This window comes from Micropterus salmoides, unplaced genomic scaffold, assembly GCF_014851395.1.
Source record: "Micropterus salmoides isolate LMB-PRFRI ecotype aquatic unplaced genomic scaffold, ASM1485139v1 Ms_hic_scaffold_3652, whole genome shotgun sequence".
In the NCBI taxonomy this organism is placed as follows: Eukaryota; Metazoa; Chordata; class Actinopteri; order Centrarchiformes; family Centrarchidae; genus Micropterus; species Micropterus salmoides.
This window is the reverse complement of record NW_024042987.1, coordinates 1-18,388: the sequence shown is the minus strand read 5'-3', so window position 1 is coordinate 18,388 and position 18,388 is coordinate 1. Positions and strand designations below refer to the sequence as shown.

Here is an 18,388-nt window from a genome sequence, read left to right as displayed (position 1 = left end):
ACACACACTGCCATTTTCACCTTTGCCCCTGAGCCTTTATCTCTCTTGTGCAGAAATGTTAGTTTTGGCACAGAAGTATGAGACTTTAAATGAAGGTGTTTGATGCTGCCAGTAGCTTCTTTCCTTCAATATATTAGTAAAAGAAAGAATCAGAAATTATGGGAGGTGACTATCTTGACACAACATTGCATCAGCTTCTAATCTTCCACATCCTGCGCCCTTGATTGAACACATTTTTTATAAATACAGTCTTGCCACTCAAGCATTTTGAATTTCTTTTTAAGACACAGAGAGCTTTGCTCTTGGCCGCTGCTGTCCATCGCTGCCTCAACCCCTCTTTGACAAGGAGATGAGGAGGGGGGGAGGAGGAGAGAGAGGCCACAAAAAGCTGCGCGTGTGTGAGAAAGAGAGAGAGAGAGAGAGAGAGAGAGGAGGAGAAAGAGGGGGTTGGCTTTAGTGTGATGTGAATGGAATAGAATCAGCACGAGAGAGAGAAAGAGGGAGGAGGACGGCACAAATCAACCTGCCTCTTGACTTTAACAACAGAATAGAGTAGCCTGTAGACACAGAGATCGGGAAGTGTGCGCGTCTTCGGTTGCTTTATTTTTATTTTTGGAGAGAGGAAGAGAACGGCAGACAGGAGGAACTGAGGGAGGAGGAGAAAGAGCCTCACCGTGGAGATAGATAGCAGAAAAATGCTGTCATGGGGAGAGAAGGGGAGGGAGTCGACAGAGAGGAACAGGATGAAACAAGGCAGGGTCGAGCAGAGCTGAAATGTGGAGGTAAGCCTTTTTCTTTCTGTGTTGAGATCGCGGAGGATTCACATTCCAGCCTCCCTGTGTCCTCTTTCTGATGATAATGAATTCAGATGGATGGATCTGCACACCGTGTATGCCACCTACCTCTGTATAGGCATGCTCTTATACTCACACAATCCAACCAGAGACAATGTATGAGAGCATGGAGGATATGAAATAATGTCTTGGCATAATCATATCACCTCCCAGCTTGCCCTCCCTCTGCCTCTCTACCCATTGTGTGGTTGTCAGCTAAGGTGCCCTTTTAGTACCATTTACACTCGACATTGTAGGTTTGAATCCAGCTCCCAACCTTTGTCGCATTTCATCCCCGGCCTTCTCCCCTCCTCCTCCTCCCCTCCTCCTCCTCTACGGACACTAACCCCCCCCCCCCCATCATCATTCTTTCCTGTCTCTATCCATTGTGCACGCTCCAATGAGGCACTGTTATCTTAAAAACAGCAGTATGAAATTGTCAAGAAGCCACAGCGAAACCTTGCTGTGGAGCGCTTGTGGCTGCAGGACTCAGAGATGAGGACAAGGTGGAGGGTGGAGGGAGGAGAGGAAGGGGAGGGAGGGAGGTATGGATGGAGGGACATTGAGAGAATGAAAGAGACCGAGAGAAAGAAGATGCAGGAACAAAAAGAGGAGCAGGATGTCTTTTCTAGATACATATTTTCAGAGGGAAAAAAAGGCATCAGTCTCTGTGCAGGGGATCTTTGTGGATAAGGAGCATTGTAACACTACTGCATGTGGTGTGCACAAACAATGATGGAATGGAGAACCACAACCGGAATTGGGGTGTTGTTTTCAAGGTGGCAGAGAAAATGAGGGATGCGGGAGGCAGCCCCCACCTCTCCACCACCACCACCACCACCCTCCTCACCACCCTCTGCACTCTCTAATTTAGGATGGGGCTGTGTGTTTACGAGACATTAGGGTTTCAGGGGGATAAGGCAGCTGAAGGGAAAGAAAGGCATGGATGGCGTGCTGGGGGTGGGGGGGGTTGGAGAGACAGGCAGCAGCAGCTTACATAAGCCAGTGCACTCAAAGGACGAGCCATTTAATTTACATTGAGCCGCATGGCTCCTCATGCAATGTGGTATTCACTGTGGTTGACATTAGCATTTAAAAAAAATAAAATGCAGTTCAGCCTGACATGACGGAAGGATGTGTGATGACTGAATGTGACTTGATGGCATTGTGTTTGTGCCCCTGGCCAGACTGGCAGGAGGGTGGGATGTTTTTCATAAGGGTCAACTTTGAATGCAGGATTGTTAGGGGTGTGTGTGTGTGTGTGTGTGTGTGTGTGTGTGTTTACCTACCACCTTGTTTACCTACAGTTATTCTTCATGCGAAATGATAAGTATGTCTGCATTAAGTGCACTGACATAGCGGTGCTAACAGTATGCAGCCTATTCAACCAACTCAGCTGCTGTGCACTTTTGTTCCTCTGGCATCCTATTCTGCACTGCATGTACAGTGTATATATCAAAATAGTCAAACAGTATATTTAGCAAACACAAACACCAGCAGCACATTAAACCAGAGCACTTCTGTATCATTTGATAGAGCAGGTGCACAGACCCATATTTTATTTAAAAGCCTGCAAATATCAAAATACCTGAAGCCATTGTGCTCGAAGTAGTCCATAATTTGCTTTCTTTACCATGAAAAATGTGGTGGTAGATTTATCTCCTCTCTCTCCCGAAGACACGTTTTCTAAGTCAAACTGATGGAAATTCACTCTGTTGGTAAAGTAGTTTAGCAATTAGCGCCAGTTGGTTTTCATTATTGTCCATAACCAAATCACCTCAATTACATGTATGACAATTACATGTCTGCCTGCGATTATTAAGGAATCACAGCTTTGTATGTGATTAGTGAGGAGAGGTAAGACACGTTTGCACTATGGCTGCAACTAATGATTTAATTTTAGAATTTTTATTATGGATTCATTGTTGGGCTGCTGAAATCCTCATTTCACAGAACGTAAACCTGGCATATTCAAATTACTTGTTTTTTCCCGATCAGCAGTCTAAAACCTAAAGGTTTCTCACCTACTATCACAGAAAACAAAGAAAACTATTAAGAAGTTTAGAAGTTGATAAATGACTTAAACAATTTGTCAGTTATCAAAATAGTTGCAATCTGTGATATCCAAGATAGGAGCACATTCTGATCTGGTCTGGACACATTTGACGCACTTGACACATGGCGATCAGTTCTCATGAATGTATTTGGACTCAGTCTGTTGTTCTTCAGTCCGGCAGCAGTCGCACTGTAGGTGAGACAGTTATTTGACACGTTCAATATGTGAAACTCGGAACAAATCCAAAAAGACTTCTGTAAATTGAAACTAGAGTTTTTTTGTTGTTGTCCAAGCTTGTAGATCTAACCTAGAATAGCCACAATCAAACAATAGCATAAATGCAAAAGGGTTCTGTTGTGTTTTTTTTGTAGTTTGCAACTTAGGGGTGTCTTTTCCTGTGAGAGGGTTCTTCTGTGGGACTTGTGCTATTCCAGGGTGAGTAGGAGGGGAGGAGAGTCAGAGGAGACTCTTGAAAACGATCGGCCTACTTTTATTTCGTGCACCAAACGAGCCAAGAGAGCTTGACTGTCATGTTGTGGATTCAGGTTTGGTTATTATTTTCTAGCAGAGAGGTAATGCCATTAAAATAATCCCTAAATGCTCCCTCGGTCTCTGTTTATGCCAACCATAACCTCTGACAGAAACCATCATCATTGTAACTATTAAGAGATACAAAGAATTTTAGAAGCAAGCCATGTTGTCCTTTTAAATGCAGGTGGAGAAGGGAATAACCTTTATGTGCTTTACACTGAATAATGATGATGACAGTTTGTTAAGACTGAGTCACTGTCAGGGCTGTTAGATTCAAGCCAATGTCTCCTGGTGCTGTTTTTCTGCCAGGATTTAAACTTTAGCTCGCATTGTTTGTCCTGAATCTGTACAGAATGATACAGTGACTGCTAAAATGACTCTGTGTCCACTGAGCATCAGCTTCAGCAAATAGCTGACAACAGTCAACAATTCACTTGACAATACTAGGAAAATGCAGGCTCCAAAAAAGCTCTTCCTGAAGGTACTTCCAGTTTTCCATGTATGTATATTTGTTGTACAGGTAATCCAAAATCAAGCACATATGTGAGCAAAGTGATTTTCATCCATTTGGCACTCAGCCATTGAGACTAAGATGAACATGTTGCAAGGTTACCAGGCAGATTTTGTTCTGGTCTGAGTCAGCTTCGTATCATTCTTCTCATTTGGAACCATTTTGCATGGCTACACCCTGGCAGGCTCCCTGTGGGGGCTCAGCTAGGAAGGCAGTTGGACAGGCGGAGCATTATACTCGTCGGATGGCAGAATGCTGGCAATGTAAGCCACCGGGAGGATCCTCTCGGCTTGTGCTCTCTGTTGTCACCTGTCCCCCGTTGGCTGCTGGTCTTAATGGAAGATCAGGCCTCATTAGTTTTGTCCGAGGCTGTTGACCTTTTTAGCCATCCAGTAGCACAATCAGGAAAGAGCAGAACATTTTCAAGAGAATAGTAATATTAGTTTAACAAATATTCAGTGAGATCTGTATCATTTGGTGAGTCATTTCTAAATAGCTACAGAGTCGGTTTTTTAAAATATATCAATTAAAGAAAAAATGTCCCTGAATGATTTTACACCCACTGTCTACACAAAACAATTCTGTGAGATGTTGAAAATGACACAAAGTAGGCTACAGAATAATAGCCTTTAATAGCCCTTTCGAAACCCCTCACAAAATCCGTTGGCTGTGCGAGAAGTCAGGGATGAACAAAGAAATAGGTGCTTGACGTACAAAGAACATAATCATTATTGATGAATGATGTTTTAGACCTATTTTAATAAGTTATGTTGTTAACATTTTGATAATTATTGTACTTTCTATGGAGAGAGAAAGAGGGAGAATAAGATATTGAGCCAGTAATTTCTAACAACCAAACACTGATACAATAGTGCTAAAATGTGTGGATGCTGCTGCCTGCATGAGACATAACATAAGCATCTGTTGTGAATACCTCCGTTTCTTTCTGTTATATTGAGACGTGTAAAAATTCCTCAACAGCGTGTCTATGTTGTAAAAATCGTAAAAGTACTTTGGAGCTTATTGTCCCTTTCAGTTTCACCATATATACATTAAACCATTATGCAGTGCAGTGGCTCCTTCTCATTGTTCATGTTGCTATTACAGGAGAAGTGCACTCAAGGATATTCAGAGCCACTGAAAGCAGACCGGGACCGACCATTCAGGCTCGCACCACGTCATTTCATCGTTGTACTTGGCAGATAGAGATCAAAAAGGCAGAAAACATCCCACACTGAGATGAGTGTAAAAATACTCTCATGAAAGACTATTCTATTCTTGGGCCAATGCATGAAATATTAGAGATTATCAACGTATTTATTTCCGAAGGGCCTCTTTGTTCTGTCACAGCTATGAGGAGGAAGTTGCAAGCCCAACTGTTCCATTTACATGTTAAAGGCAACACTAATAAAGAAGTGAGAGCAGTTTGAGCACATCCCTTTCCGTGGTGTGCTGTCTGTCTACCCTAACAGTGCCAGTGACCACACACCAAAAACTGACTGAGAGATGTGACCTTAGTGGTATAGTAAGGAAAGATGGCTGGAGGGGTGAGGAGAGGAGAGGGGTGTCTCATGTTTGCTTTAAAATTAAGTTCTGTGACACTTCTCCTATTTGTTTCTTAATTTTAGTTAATGTGACACAAATATGTGCCTCACAATCACAACGGTTATATGTCAATGTTATACCTCAGCAAAGAAAAAGTAGCACCAGAAATAAAAACTTAATAACTGAACAGGTTCAGGCTCAGTGAATAATTCTATGCAAGAATTAGCGAACACTAGTAATTCACATAATGCTTAGCAGTCTCCTGGTGACGCACAATGTGTTTTCATTCACAAGTGTGAAGCCACAGACGTAGAGAACCTCTTCTTTCTTAGGGCCATAGCCTACGCGTATAGCTTCACAGAAAATACAGTAAAACAACCGGCAAAGTGCATCATCATAGCATGTTGGAGCATGAGCTGCTCATCTGTATGTAGGTCAGAAGTTGCAGAGCCGCTGGTGTGAATGACACAAGCCCACCAGGCAAGAGAGAGGCTTGCCAATAATGTGCAGATGTGCAGTGAGGCCCACAAAGTAGGGGTATAATTGTGATTTTTGGATGTGTTATTATTTGTAACTAGCCACACTAGCTTCAAGGTATGCATGCAGGTTTACATGCAGATGCAAGCGATTTAGAGGTACTAGTTGCAGTGGATCAAATAATCCTGCCCCTCTCCTATTCAACTTTTTAAAATAAGCTTTATTGCACAAGTGCACAACATTGATTTACACTTGCTTACATGTGATGATATTCATGATAGTAGCATTCTTTTAATGTGTGCATATTTTACCATGAAACAGAAAAGGAAAAATATATAGGCAGACCAAAACAAAAGGCACCACATATTTCTCCAAATAATGACGGGGATTTTTGTCTCTAAGATCATAATGGATACAGACTGAACCAGTGTAGCTTGTGTGTTTGATGGCAACCATTTAGAAGTGGCCTTTCCCCACTGCAGTACCCTCACGTCGTAAGCAACACTATTAAACCGAAGACAGCTTTCAGAGAGTTGCTCCCATAAACAAAATATTTCAGTTGAGAAATAATTGTGGGTAATGTTAGCGCACTTGACTGCATTTCAACAGACAACAGGGAAAGTGAGGAAGCAGAGGAGATCAGCATCTCTTCCTCTGAAAGTAGACAAGAAAGGTAACAGTTGAGAGGATCTCTGCCTCAGCTTTTGGTTTCACTGATGACGGAGGAGTACCAGAGAGCCTTAGCTCTACAAAATAGATACAGTATAAAGCTGAGGGTCAGTTCCTTTCTCTCTGACATGCCCACACACACACACACAGGGCAGTCGCAGAGGGACAGCTGCTCTTCCTGTCACTGTGTGGACTGTGCGCCACATCTATAAGGCCTTTATATAGTCAGCAACGGCACACAAAGACACACATGCAGTCAAACCACCTCACATTCAAGCCTTAAATCTCTCTGCCTGTCCCTCCATTGCACACATGGCCTGCCGCAAGGTGTATTTTCAGATACACAGGAAGTGGCAGTGCTCTGCCAGCACACAGTGTTGATGTCATGGCAAATAACCTGTCAAACAATAGTAGTACTTTGTTTTACTGTGGTAGAACAGCACGTAGGTTACGGTAGGAACAATAGCGCTTAAATTTGTGTTTGATAGTGATTCAGTTGAAGGTTGTTCTATTTATTACAAGAGGAAGTTAGGTTTTAATATGGACAATACTATAGATGGAGCACTTCTGAGTATACTTCCTCTTTGCATTTACTGCAGGGGGAGGTTCACTGATCATGCATCTGTTTGAGTATAAAGAAACTACAAAAACAATGTCTACATGAACTGATTTGTAAAACATTTAGATCTGCTGCTCTGACTGCCAGTGACAGTGTCGGAATCTTCTATATTTCAGCAAACAGATTTCTTAGTCAAACCTCGTCTTCTTACTGAAACAGCCAAAAAAAGAACTGAAAATGAAGCAGGCAATGCTGAAGTCATATGACCTCAACCATATTGCTTTACTGTAAAACATGAGGCACATGTGCACAAATAAGTCCGACACAGACTAAGATTTAAATCATAAAAAATCTCTGGTTTGTGTGTGTCTGTGTGTGCATCCCCGATGGTTCGAGAGTGGACAAGGGAGCAACCAACCAATGAATAATTAACATCTTGGTAACCCTCGGCCCCCTTTTGCCCAGACTCATTAATAATTTATGAGGCAGAAGACTTATTTTCAATTTTTGAAGGACACATTTAAAAGAGGGCAGCTCTCCTTGAAATGAAAGGTATTTGATTGTATGGAGATCCTACTGTATAGCCCAGAGGAAGGCTTGACCTCCACATACAACCATAACAACAGTGCTATACAGCAGAGCTGATGTAGGCAAAGACAGCATTTTACTGACTCTTTTTGCTGATTTGTCCTTTTGAGGGATCAGGCATGTAACATTTCCATTAGTTGAAATACTTTCCTTTCCAGACTTTTTGAAGCTTCTTGGAAATAGGAAAAATAGATATCAATGACTCTTTTTCAGACATCATACAAACATGTTTAGATGGGGTTAACATATTGTTACACTAACCCTTACAGATCCAGTTAGCATCCATATGCTGGAACAAGACTGACACATGAAAAATAAGAGAGGACAGGTGTAAGGATTGCTTTACATTTTCTACACTGTGATGCTTCAGTTGTCATATGTGATGGAAATAAACACTTCTTTAAATTATGCTACACGTCTGTCTGTCTGTAGTGTGGTAAAAACATCTTTGGAGCAATAATTCAAAAAGCAACAGTGAAATGCACTCTAGTATTGAAGATATTTGTGTAATATTTGTGTGTGGAGAATTGTTTGCACAGCAGGGAAATGAATGATTATCATGCAAGATCAAACTCTGGATTATAGTCACACTTGTTGGCAGGAGTGCCACACAATAATAGCTGAAATTTTCAGAAATTCAAAAACCTTTCCTTTGTCCTGATACCCTGACAGTTATCCTCTTTTTGAAATCGGCCCATTGAACACCAGGTGTCAGGGTTACAGGCTTATGTGTCTTTGGGGACCAATAGCTCAGACTGACGTTTGCAAACTGTTTGAATGAAAAAGACAGATAAAAAACAGAGTGCTGCAGTACTATCCACTTAGCAGCCTCTGGACTTGGCCCAGTTCACTGTCCGCAGTGTGGGGAGGGGGGGGGGGGGTCATTGGGGAAGATTGAGGATGCCTAGAGCAAGTGTTGGGCATTAGAATGAACTCATTTTCTGAATCAGGTCCAGCCACATTAATACACATTTACTTTCTTAAAAGCACTGCATTGTTCAGTGTCATGCATTCTGCAGCAAAGCAGGGATGCAACCCGATCTCAAAAGTAACAGGGTTGCATGGGATCAATAATGAGAGTGAGACTGAGCCAGGCTTTAAATTTCCCAAAATCAATCACTATTAGGAGTAGATTTAGACCTTGTGGTTTAGAATCAGCAAGGCAGGTTTTAACTATTAGGACACTACAGCAGCTAACTGCGAGTCTGTGAAGCTGGACGTTTACTCGCCTGGTCGAACATTCACTGAAGTGCAGTAACATGCATGTTGCCGGTGTTAGTGCAGGTTTCTCCATCATTTCAAAACAAGCCGCTGCTTTGAAAGACTGCATGCCTAATATATGGAGGCCTACGGTGTATTTCACAACTTCAGTTGCCATTGAGTTGCAAGTCTAAACAGTTGCTGCAGCGTGATGTGATAGAGTTGATAGGGCTGCAGTAAGCGCACAACTTTTGTCACTGATGGCATCTAATTGCTGCTAATCCGTTAAGCCGATTTCTGCAGCGTCACCTGAAGGGAAAACAGATCAAATCTCAATCGTCTATATCAGGATCTTTCTTTTACCATTAAATAACTTCAAATGACTGCAACATCAGTGTTAATTATGATAAAAAAGCACATGAGCTGGGTTAAAGTGAGCAAACACTGGAAAGCAAAAAGCTGCTCATTCATGCTGCAGTGTGGCAGCCAGTCTGCCATAGGTGTGGAAGCGTTGAGTAGAAACGATGACGACACCCATCCTCCCAGGGTTCAAAAGTCAGTCATCTCTTCCTGTTTCACAGGACGCAGACTTGCATGAGCAAGTACACAATAAGTCAAGCGACCATGACTTCCCCAAAACAGTGTATGTTTAATACAACTCTACTCTTACTTCAGCTTGTGTCCTGACAGCGTCCACCAGAGGCCCATTAACCTTGTCCTGGCTTCACATGGAAGTCAACCTCATTTACCTTGGTCAGTCAAACCAAACATCTACCCTGGCCATTAATGGCCCTTCAGAGAGAATCTGGTGCAAAAGAGCAAAGGGATGTTGTCCAAGCAACAGTACACGAAGACGTGTAATCCTTAAAAGCAGATAAAATGACACTGCACCACAGTGTAATTTGACATTTTCCTTTCTACTCCGTGGGTTTAGACTTGACACTGACTTCTGGTGGACACAGGAGCTCAGCACACAAAGAAATTGATTTTTCAGCACTAAAATAAAGCCTAGTTTATCTAGAGCATGTGAGCACAATACGGAGATCATTACTGTCCACTGGCTGCTAACAGAGTTTTAAGCTCTGAGACGCAGGATTAAACACTGCTGTCTACATGCATTATTGAGTTTCTCAGGGAGGGAGACCGGCTCTGGTACCACGAGGGGATCTTTGGAGGGCAGCATCCTTCCTGTGCTCTTTTTTTTTTTTTTTTATCCTGGAGAGCATGCATGTCTGGGTCATCCCTCCTGGACTGGTCCTGTGGCAGAAGAGAGACACGAAGGCGCTTTTTTATTCTATTTATTTATGCAATGCTTGAATAACACTGCAGAGAAGACTCCTGTCGAAAACACCTGTTTATATGAAATAGTCTGACCGTACGAATACATACGTATTACGTATATACGTTATGATCCATGATTGGATCGTGGGTTAATTAGCTTCAATCAGTGTGGATGAAAGGCAGGAGAATGACTAGGTGAGGTTTTTACTTTTAAACATTGAGACATATATGACAACTGGAAATATCAGGGAAGTGTATCTGGCAAAACATCCGCATCGTGAAGATTTAAGTCATGCCAAAAGGTCAGCAAATTAAATTCTGTGCATTTCCTCCTCAAAGCCATTTAATACAAAGTGTTTAAGTGGTTCCTCCTAACCGGCCCAGTGAAGGGTCAAGTTTCTGTTGATGTGCCAGTAGAGTTGTGGCTCAGGGATCATCAGGGGTCACGCATGGTTTTCAACTGCACTGACTGACATGGAGAAATGTGTTTGCATTGTGGATGTGGGTGAGTGCATGCAGTTATAACCGTGAGGAGTATTTGCTGAAGACTGAACCTGCTCGTTACGCAAAGTTAGAATTTATGATATTGTTCCCTGTTCTGGAACAAGACCAAAAGCCATGCAAGTTTACAATCAGCTGTATTGAGAGCTGAGGGTAGTAAATTATTTGGATGAAGAGGTAGTTGTTAAAATGATAAAGCTTCACAGCTTTTTTGGGGAGGATGTACACTGACATTTAAATTGTCAGGCTAATGCACGCATCAGAAAATATACTGAAAATACCAACAATGGGTTCCTATATATACTGTATTGAGCAGAAACTTGAGGGGGCAGGGACAAAAGGGACACTTCAGTTCCTCTTTACTTTGTACTTCTACGCAAGGTATCACACACTTCTCTATAGTTACAACACTGACAGAGGACAGTTTCTCTTCAAAGGGATGTCACTGTCGATCTGGTGGTAATGTTTAAACACTAATCTGGACTGGTGAAGATTTGATCAGACGTCACACATCAGTAATGGTAAGAAACTGTATTGCTTTTGAAAATGTTTCGCTTCTTCCACCAAGTATTTTTCTGTTCCTGTACTTGATTCTGATTCAAAGAATGTGTTTATTGCCTTCACACTGTGGTAAACACAGATGAAAAATAACACAGCACTGTACTAGATAGATGCTGAAACACCATAGTAGATATGAATCATGCAAATAACTTGGTGATCCAAGTTCTGCAAGGTTCCTCTTCAGTACTGGTTGCAATTCAGTCCTAACCAATTAAGAACCTAAAAAACAGCAACAACTGTGAACATTTGGCCTCAGTTTTCTTTTGGTAACAGTAAGTGCATAATGCCACTTTTTGTTGCAGGTAGCTTTATGAGGAGCCACAGGAACTACATGTGTTCATGTTTAATACACTAACATGAATAAGAGTCTACAGCCATGCTAGCTGCTCTTTGAGGCACAGTTGTGCTTTTAGCTAAACTATCAGCATGCTAACCTGTTCACACTGACAATGCTAAAATGCTGGTGTGAAACAGGTAAAATGTTCGCCACATTTAATTTAGCTTTCTAGCATGCTGATATAAACTAATTAGACTGGCATTGCCATCTCTAGAGCCATGCTGCTAGCATAGCTAAAGAAAACATGCTAATGTGTTTCCTGATGGAGTGCCACATTTTCTCATTTTATACCATTGTACCTGTATTTTCAACATTTTTTTAGGCGAAGCATCCAGCTTTGATTGTAGAAAATACATTTTCTTTCTGTACAGTTTTTTATTTCTGTGCATACACCAAACCCATAACCTATAGATCTATGGATACAACATCTATACACTACCAGCTACGGAAATTTGAAGACAAAAGATTATTTAGTCAACAGCATGTGTTATAAAAGCAAGCGGTTACATCACGACAGGCTTTTTCCACCTCATTAGTCCTTGTTTCCTTTTTGTTGTATTTTTCTGAGGAATATGACCAAGGCCACTGACACAAATATCAGTCTTGTTTGACAAAAGAGCAGCCATTTCATCTTCAGAGTAAACAGCGTTGATGTTAAGCACTTGTAATTGGATACCACAGCGAAAGGGGGTGGTACCAGACCGGTTTCTATGGAAACAAGGACTGATTTATGGGTTGGGGGTCTTAAGCAGCTCAGGAATATGTGACTTGTACAAAGGTGGTGAGTGATAAGTGTCCAAGTTCAACCCATGGTCTGTGTTGGTGGAGAGCAGGAGTGTTCCTGGCAGATCCTGGAAGTTCAGTTTGATGTTGGAACAACATGAAGGCAATCTGTGATTTTCGAAAAAGAATCTGCTGCCAATAATCTTCACGCCCACTTTGAGACAGCAAAGGAAATTGATTGCCTGCACTTTTTCAAGATATTGTGAAACATGCAGATGATGCTGCACCTAATGACTGCAGATAGACAAACATAATTTGTGCTCACATGGGTAATTATGTTTGTGAACATTTGAAGCTTCCCAGAAAGAAACATGAGCAGGGTTTTAATGTAAGCAGCCCTTGGCACCGTATAGACGGTGCACAGAGGCTGCTCTATGTGAACCAGTGCTCGAGTGTCAGATGGGGAACCACACATGGCCGGAAATGTCTTAAATTTTCAGATGGAGAGAAGACTGGAATTAGAGGTGTTAAAACTCCACTTTTGCAGCATCTTTGGATCATTTGAAGGATATTACATCATCAAGTAATTTTATAGTATAATGTTACACATATTGTTCAATCATATATGACCACAGCTTATTTGTAAAACTAACCATCCATATAAACATTTGGCACTCATTCTTTCTGCATTATCCCAGGGCCAGAGCCACCACTGAGCACAACGGGGTCACGTCCTCTGTATTGTTTCTGAACATTTGTGGAATGAAATGGCCAGAGGAGACATTTCCATTGCACAGAAATTACACATGGGGATTATTTTTAGGCTAATTCTGAGTCAGTATTCTTACATTTGACCATAATAGGCCAATACATAACTGGTTATAGTCTTTCTAACCACCAGAGTTTCATTCCTGGCATTGCAGAGAATGCTTTAGGGCTTCACAATTACAGAAGATATAATTTAACAGTTAAATTAATATGTAATATAATTAGGTAGGGTTGCACTTGGGGAATGTAGACTTTTGACTTAAGTATTTCTGAACTCCTGACTATGGCCCTGCATACATAAACATGCATCCTGCCCATTTCCAGTAATTGAACTACACATTCCAGCCCCTGCTTGTATTAGCATTTAGATAAGTGTAAATTTTGTTTCTTTCAATATGTGCTTGTTTTCGTGAAATGTTTCATGTTTACCTTTCTATAGAGACTTTGAAATATTAATGTGTCACACAGCTCAAAGTAGTTGTCAAATATACACTGACCAAAATTATAAACGCAACACTTGTTTTTGTCCTCATTGATCAAGAGATGAACACAAAGATCTAAGACTTTCTCTATGTACACAAAAGGCCTAATTCTCTCGAATATTGTTCACAAATCTGTCAAAAATTGTGTTAGTAAGCACTTCTCCTTTGTCGAGATAATCCACCTACCTCACAGGTGTGGCATATCAAGATGCTGATCAGACAGCATGGGTATTGCACAGGTGTGCCTTAGACTGGCCACAATAAAAGGACACTCGAAAATGTGCAGTTTCACTGTATTGGGGGGATCCGGGAGGGTGGATGGCAAAGGAGAAGTGCTCACTAACACAGATTTTGACAGATTTGTGAACAATATTTGAGAGAAATAGGCCTTTTGTGTACATAGAGAAAGTCTTAGATCTTTGAGTTCAGCTCATGATGAATGGGGGCCAAAACAAAAGTGTTGTTGTTTATAATTTTGTTCAGTATAATAGATAATATATATAACAAAAATTCATACATTTTAGTGCTCCAAAACAAAAACATGGCTGTTGTTCTCTACCATATGTTCAATACCATTATTATTGATATAATGAGAAAACATGCTCTGAAGACAGTGCTGAAAGTCATCAAATGCTGCATCAGACAACATGAAACAATGGCATGTTGCAAAGCCTAATCCAAGCCTTTTTCCCTCTTTTTTAAGGACAGACATAATCCACTTATCCACTCCCTTTGAGAGAAACTGGCTAAATCCAATATCAGCGACACTTCCTGCTAACAGTGAGCACCTCCAGTGTCACCGAATGTCTTCTAGATGATATTAGGGCATGTAAACACCTCGACACACATTAGCATATCTTGACACACTATTGAAACTACTGATAACCTCTGGTCGTGACAACAGTAACTCAACAGCTTTTTAAAGGCTTTTTACTGCTAAATTACTGTGAGGAAATGGAGAGAGTTTGAGAGCAGGCAAGGCAAGGACGGGAAACAAAGATTTCTTGTGACTTCCTCACTTTACTATTTTTTCATTGTGTGTGTGTGTGTGTTTGTGTTGCTTTTCTGGCAGCAGCTCTGCACCACTGCACCTGCTCTTTAGGCTGCAAGCACGAGAGAGGAGATGTATGTGAAAAAGACAGACAGGAAGACTGTCTTACTGAGAGTGACAAAAGGTTTCAGCTTTAGTTGATTGACGTCAGTTTGGTCAAAGACATCAGCGACGAGCAATGACAGAAACTGCCTGATCTCTACCTGAAACAGAATCCACATTGTTGGTAAGTTGCAGTCAAAACGTAAAGCGGTGAATTGTGTTAAAAAAGGGAAGCAGACTGCCCCGTACTCTAGCACAAAGATGTTGCTTTTGACAGTCTTAACGTCTGTTCCAAAATCCTATATTTATTAACAATGTTTCTGTTGTTATTGTTTACATATTCTTCTAAATACTGGCGCAGGAGTGAACTAACATAACGGTATCTGTTTATGTGTGAACGTATGTGAGGGTAAGAGACAATTCACACTTAATTCTCTTGTATGTTGGCGCACTATCAGTAAGCCAGGAAGGCCCTTTCCCCTGTGTTAATACTGCCTATTGTGAGTGTGTGCAGGGTGGATGTGGTTTATTTTTTATACTGCTATGGAACTATTTATGGAAACTTTAGACCGGAAAGTGTATAAAGGAAAGAATAATAATGAAATAAAACAGAGGTACAAGACATTTCTCAACAATAAAACACACATCAGACCTGCTTGTTGTTTATTGTTGGAATTCAATACTTGTTTATCAGAGCCATTCCTCTCCACAACGTGTTTCTGTGTACTCCTTGACAAGCACTTATGGGGTGAATATAAAGCTGTCGGTTAAGATAATAGCAGTGTGGGTGGATGATGGGAAAGATGATGTTGAAAAAGACTTCCTTTTTCTACAGGTGGCCAGAGTACCAGACCAAAAGAGACGCAGCAGGCACTAAAGAGTGCAGACGAATGGATGCCATGTTACAAGGGTTGATAGAGACAGAGCCTCTCTTACACAGAGGACAGAGAGTCGGACTCCAGTGATGATCCTTTCATCCCTACTCCGCATGAAGGAGCACCCCGCAACTGGAGTACCACAAAACACACATCTGCACACCCGCACGGACCCCTGCAATGAGACACAGCTGAATATTCTCCTCAATCTTCCTCATTTACGCTCTTTAAGAACTCGTTGACTTGAGGTAACAAAGTGTGGCACCTCACAGAGGCATCAATGAGAGCTCAAGGGCTGACGAAGTTCAACCATCTTAAGTGGTGTGAATGAGGACTATATTTGTTGCTTTCACTCAGAGTGGGTTTTCATCTTCGTGCACAGTGTTCCTGTTTCACACCAGCACCATAGAGACCAGGACGGAAATTTAACTGGGAGAGCAGGAAGCTCTGGATCAGAGTGGAGAAGAGATTATTGGACCCGGTTTCTCAGGCACCATGCAGTCAGATGACCTCTTCATCCGCAAGTTTCGCCGTCAGAACATGCGGCCGCCTATTGCCACCGTCAACTTTGACCCAAAACGGGAAGCAGGTGTAGTGGAGTGGCCGCCCAGGAGGGAGGGGGATGGAGCTGCTGATGGAGACAGCCTCACTCCGAGCCGTGTGGGGCTGAACCTGAGGTCGGTGGGCCGGGGTCACATCATGCAGAGAAGTAACAGCGATGTAACCTTAGGTGACTTGGACTCATCTGCGAAGGCAGTGGGCAAAGCAGCTCGAGTGGTTGGTGAGAAGGTGGGTGCAGGGGCTCAGGGCGACTCAGGTGTGCTGCTACACAGGGAATATGGCAGCTTATCTTCACTGGAGAGACAGAGTCAAGCCCAGGAGTTGAGCACTGATGACCAGGGGCCCCTGAGTCCAAACGCCCTCCGCTTCAAAGACCCTTTCCTGCTTTTAGGACTGCAGGGCAATCCTCCAGAGCCTGATGGATTTTTTCGGGGGCTGTCTGTTTCCACAGGAGACTCCCCAAAACCTGCCAAGCCACCGAAGCCTGAAGGTCTAAGTAAGAAGACCAAACCTGTGCCCCCTCAGATCCCTCAACCAGGTCCGTATGACAACATTGGTGGTGGAGCCTGGGTGAGGAACTTTGCCCACTATGATGTTCAGAGCATCCTGTTTGACCTCACCGAGGCAGCCACAAACAGAGACAGCATTGGACGGAAAAAGAATATCACCTCAGGGGCTTCAGCCGCCTCCCAGCTGCGCCCCCTGTCTCAAGCCTCCCCGTCCTCACCTGCACAGGGCGGGGGAGGCAACGGGGGGAATGCAGATGACCCCGAGCAGTCGCTGCTGCTGGACGAAGGCGATGGCAATGACAATGAGCTCCTACTCAGCTGCCCCCACTTCCGCAATGAGACGGGGGGAGAAGAGCAGGTGGGTCTGGGCAGATCCCAGGAGAGGCGGGGACTCTGGTCGAGCCTGCGAACCCCAAACGATGCAGTGTCGGTCCTGGAGGAGCCCAGAGAGAGTCATGTCCAACAGCAGGGCAAGAGCAACTACTTTATAGAGCATGCAGATCTGGGAGCCCATTACTATCGCAAATATTTCTACATGAAAGGTATGTGTAGTGCAAGTCATTGTTAATTGTTTCTGTTTATACCTCTTCAATTGAAAGAATATTTTCAGGAAAATAGATTGTAATCTAAACTGTAATATAGTTTGACTTTTTTGGAATGCTCTTTTAACTTTCAACCGGGATTTATATTTTATTTCAGCCTTGTGAAAGTTTATTGTAGAAGGAAACAGACAAAAATAGCTTTTTTGTGTGCCACAGTTAATGAAGTTGCTCTTTAACAGACCTGTCAGCAGCTTGTTTTCGGTCCACTTACTTGGTTGCTGTAATAACCATTTATTTAGCAACTACTTAATTTAGTATTTGCATGAAATGTAAGATTCAACCTACCCTAATCATTTTCACACAGTCCCTTATGAGGGTCATATTTTAACCCCAACACACAGTCACAGTTTTTTGACCCGGTGCTGCACTTCCATTATTGTTCTTCCCACTTGTATTTATTTGACTGTATTGTCATCACAGAACACCAGAATTTCTTCGGCATGGACGATCGCCTCGGTCCAGTGGCCATCAGCTTCCGTCGAGAGGAGAAAGAAGGATCCAGCGGAGCTCAGTACAATTACAGAATCATCTTTCGCACCACAGAGGTAAATCTGCATTTTCTCTACCCCAATGCTCTCCTCGGGTTCAGTGTGTGGTAAAAGTGATTCAATTGGATGTGATAAATGTGAATCGTCTCCTCAGATGAAGACACTGCGAGGTTCCATCTTTGAGGAGTCAGTGCCTTCTGCCGCCCGTCACACGACCCCTAGAGGCTTGTCTCCCAAGAGGCTGCTGGAGTTCATCATGCCCGAGCTGAACCTGCACTGCCTTCGCTTGGCCTCAAACTCCCCCAAGGTCCGGGACACCCTGCTGAAGCTGGATGAACAGGGGGTGAGTAAGGCTACGTCTGCTTCTGCTGACACTGAAGACTGCTGCATGTGTCAGACAGAAAGCTTTGCAGGACGTCAGATATTGACAAATAGCAGCAAAGGTTTTTCAAAGGTCAGGACATTTTTGTTAACAAACTGACATTGTGAATACTGCACTATCCAATATATCTGTTCTATAAACACTCAGTGTCCACTTTATTTGGTACACCTGTCAGTGTAATACAATACAATACAATACAGCAGCCCACCATAACATCTATGTATATTCTTCCCTCAGCTACTTCTGCCACCATGTT

At 42.5% G+C, this 18,388-nt stretch overlaps 1 protein-coding gene across 4 annotated transcripts; it reads left to right on the top strand.

Moving 5' to 3' along the window:
- Positions 1-420: 420 nt before the first annotated feature.
- Positions 421-18,093, top strand: LOC119884757 (signal-induced proliferation-associated 1-like protein 2; the record flags this gene model as incomplete). 4 transcript variants are annotated; one of them, XM_038695080.1, is given in 5 exon segments in its annotated part: positions 421-782; positions 14,698-14,899; positions 15,551-17,202; positions 17,683-17,807; positions 17,905-18,093. In XM_038695080.1, coding segments are annotated over 3 exon segments (1,431 nt in total), but the record flags the coding sequence as incomplete, so codon positions are not given.
- Positions 18,094-18,388: the final 295 nt, after the last annotated feature.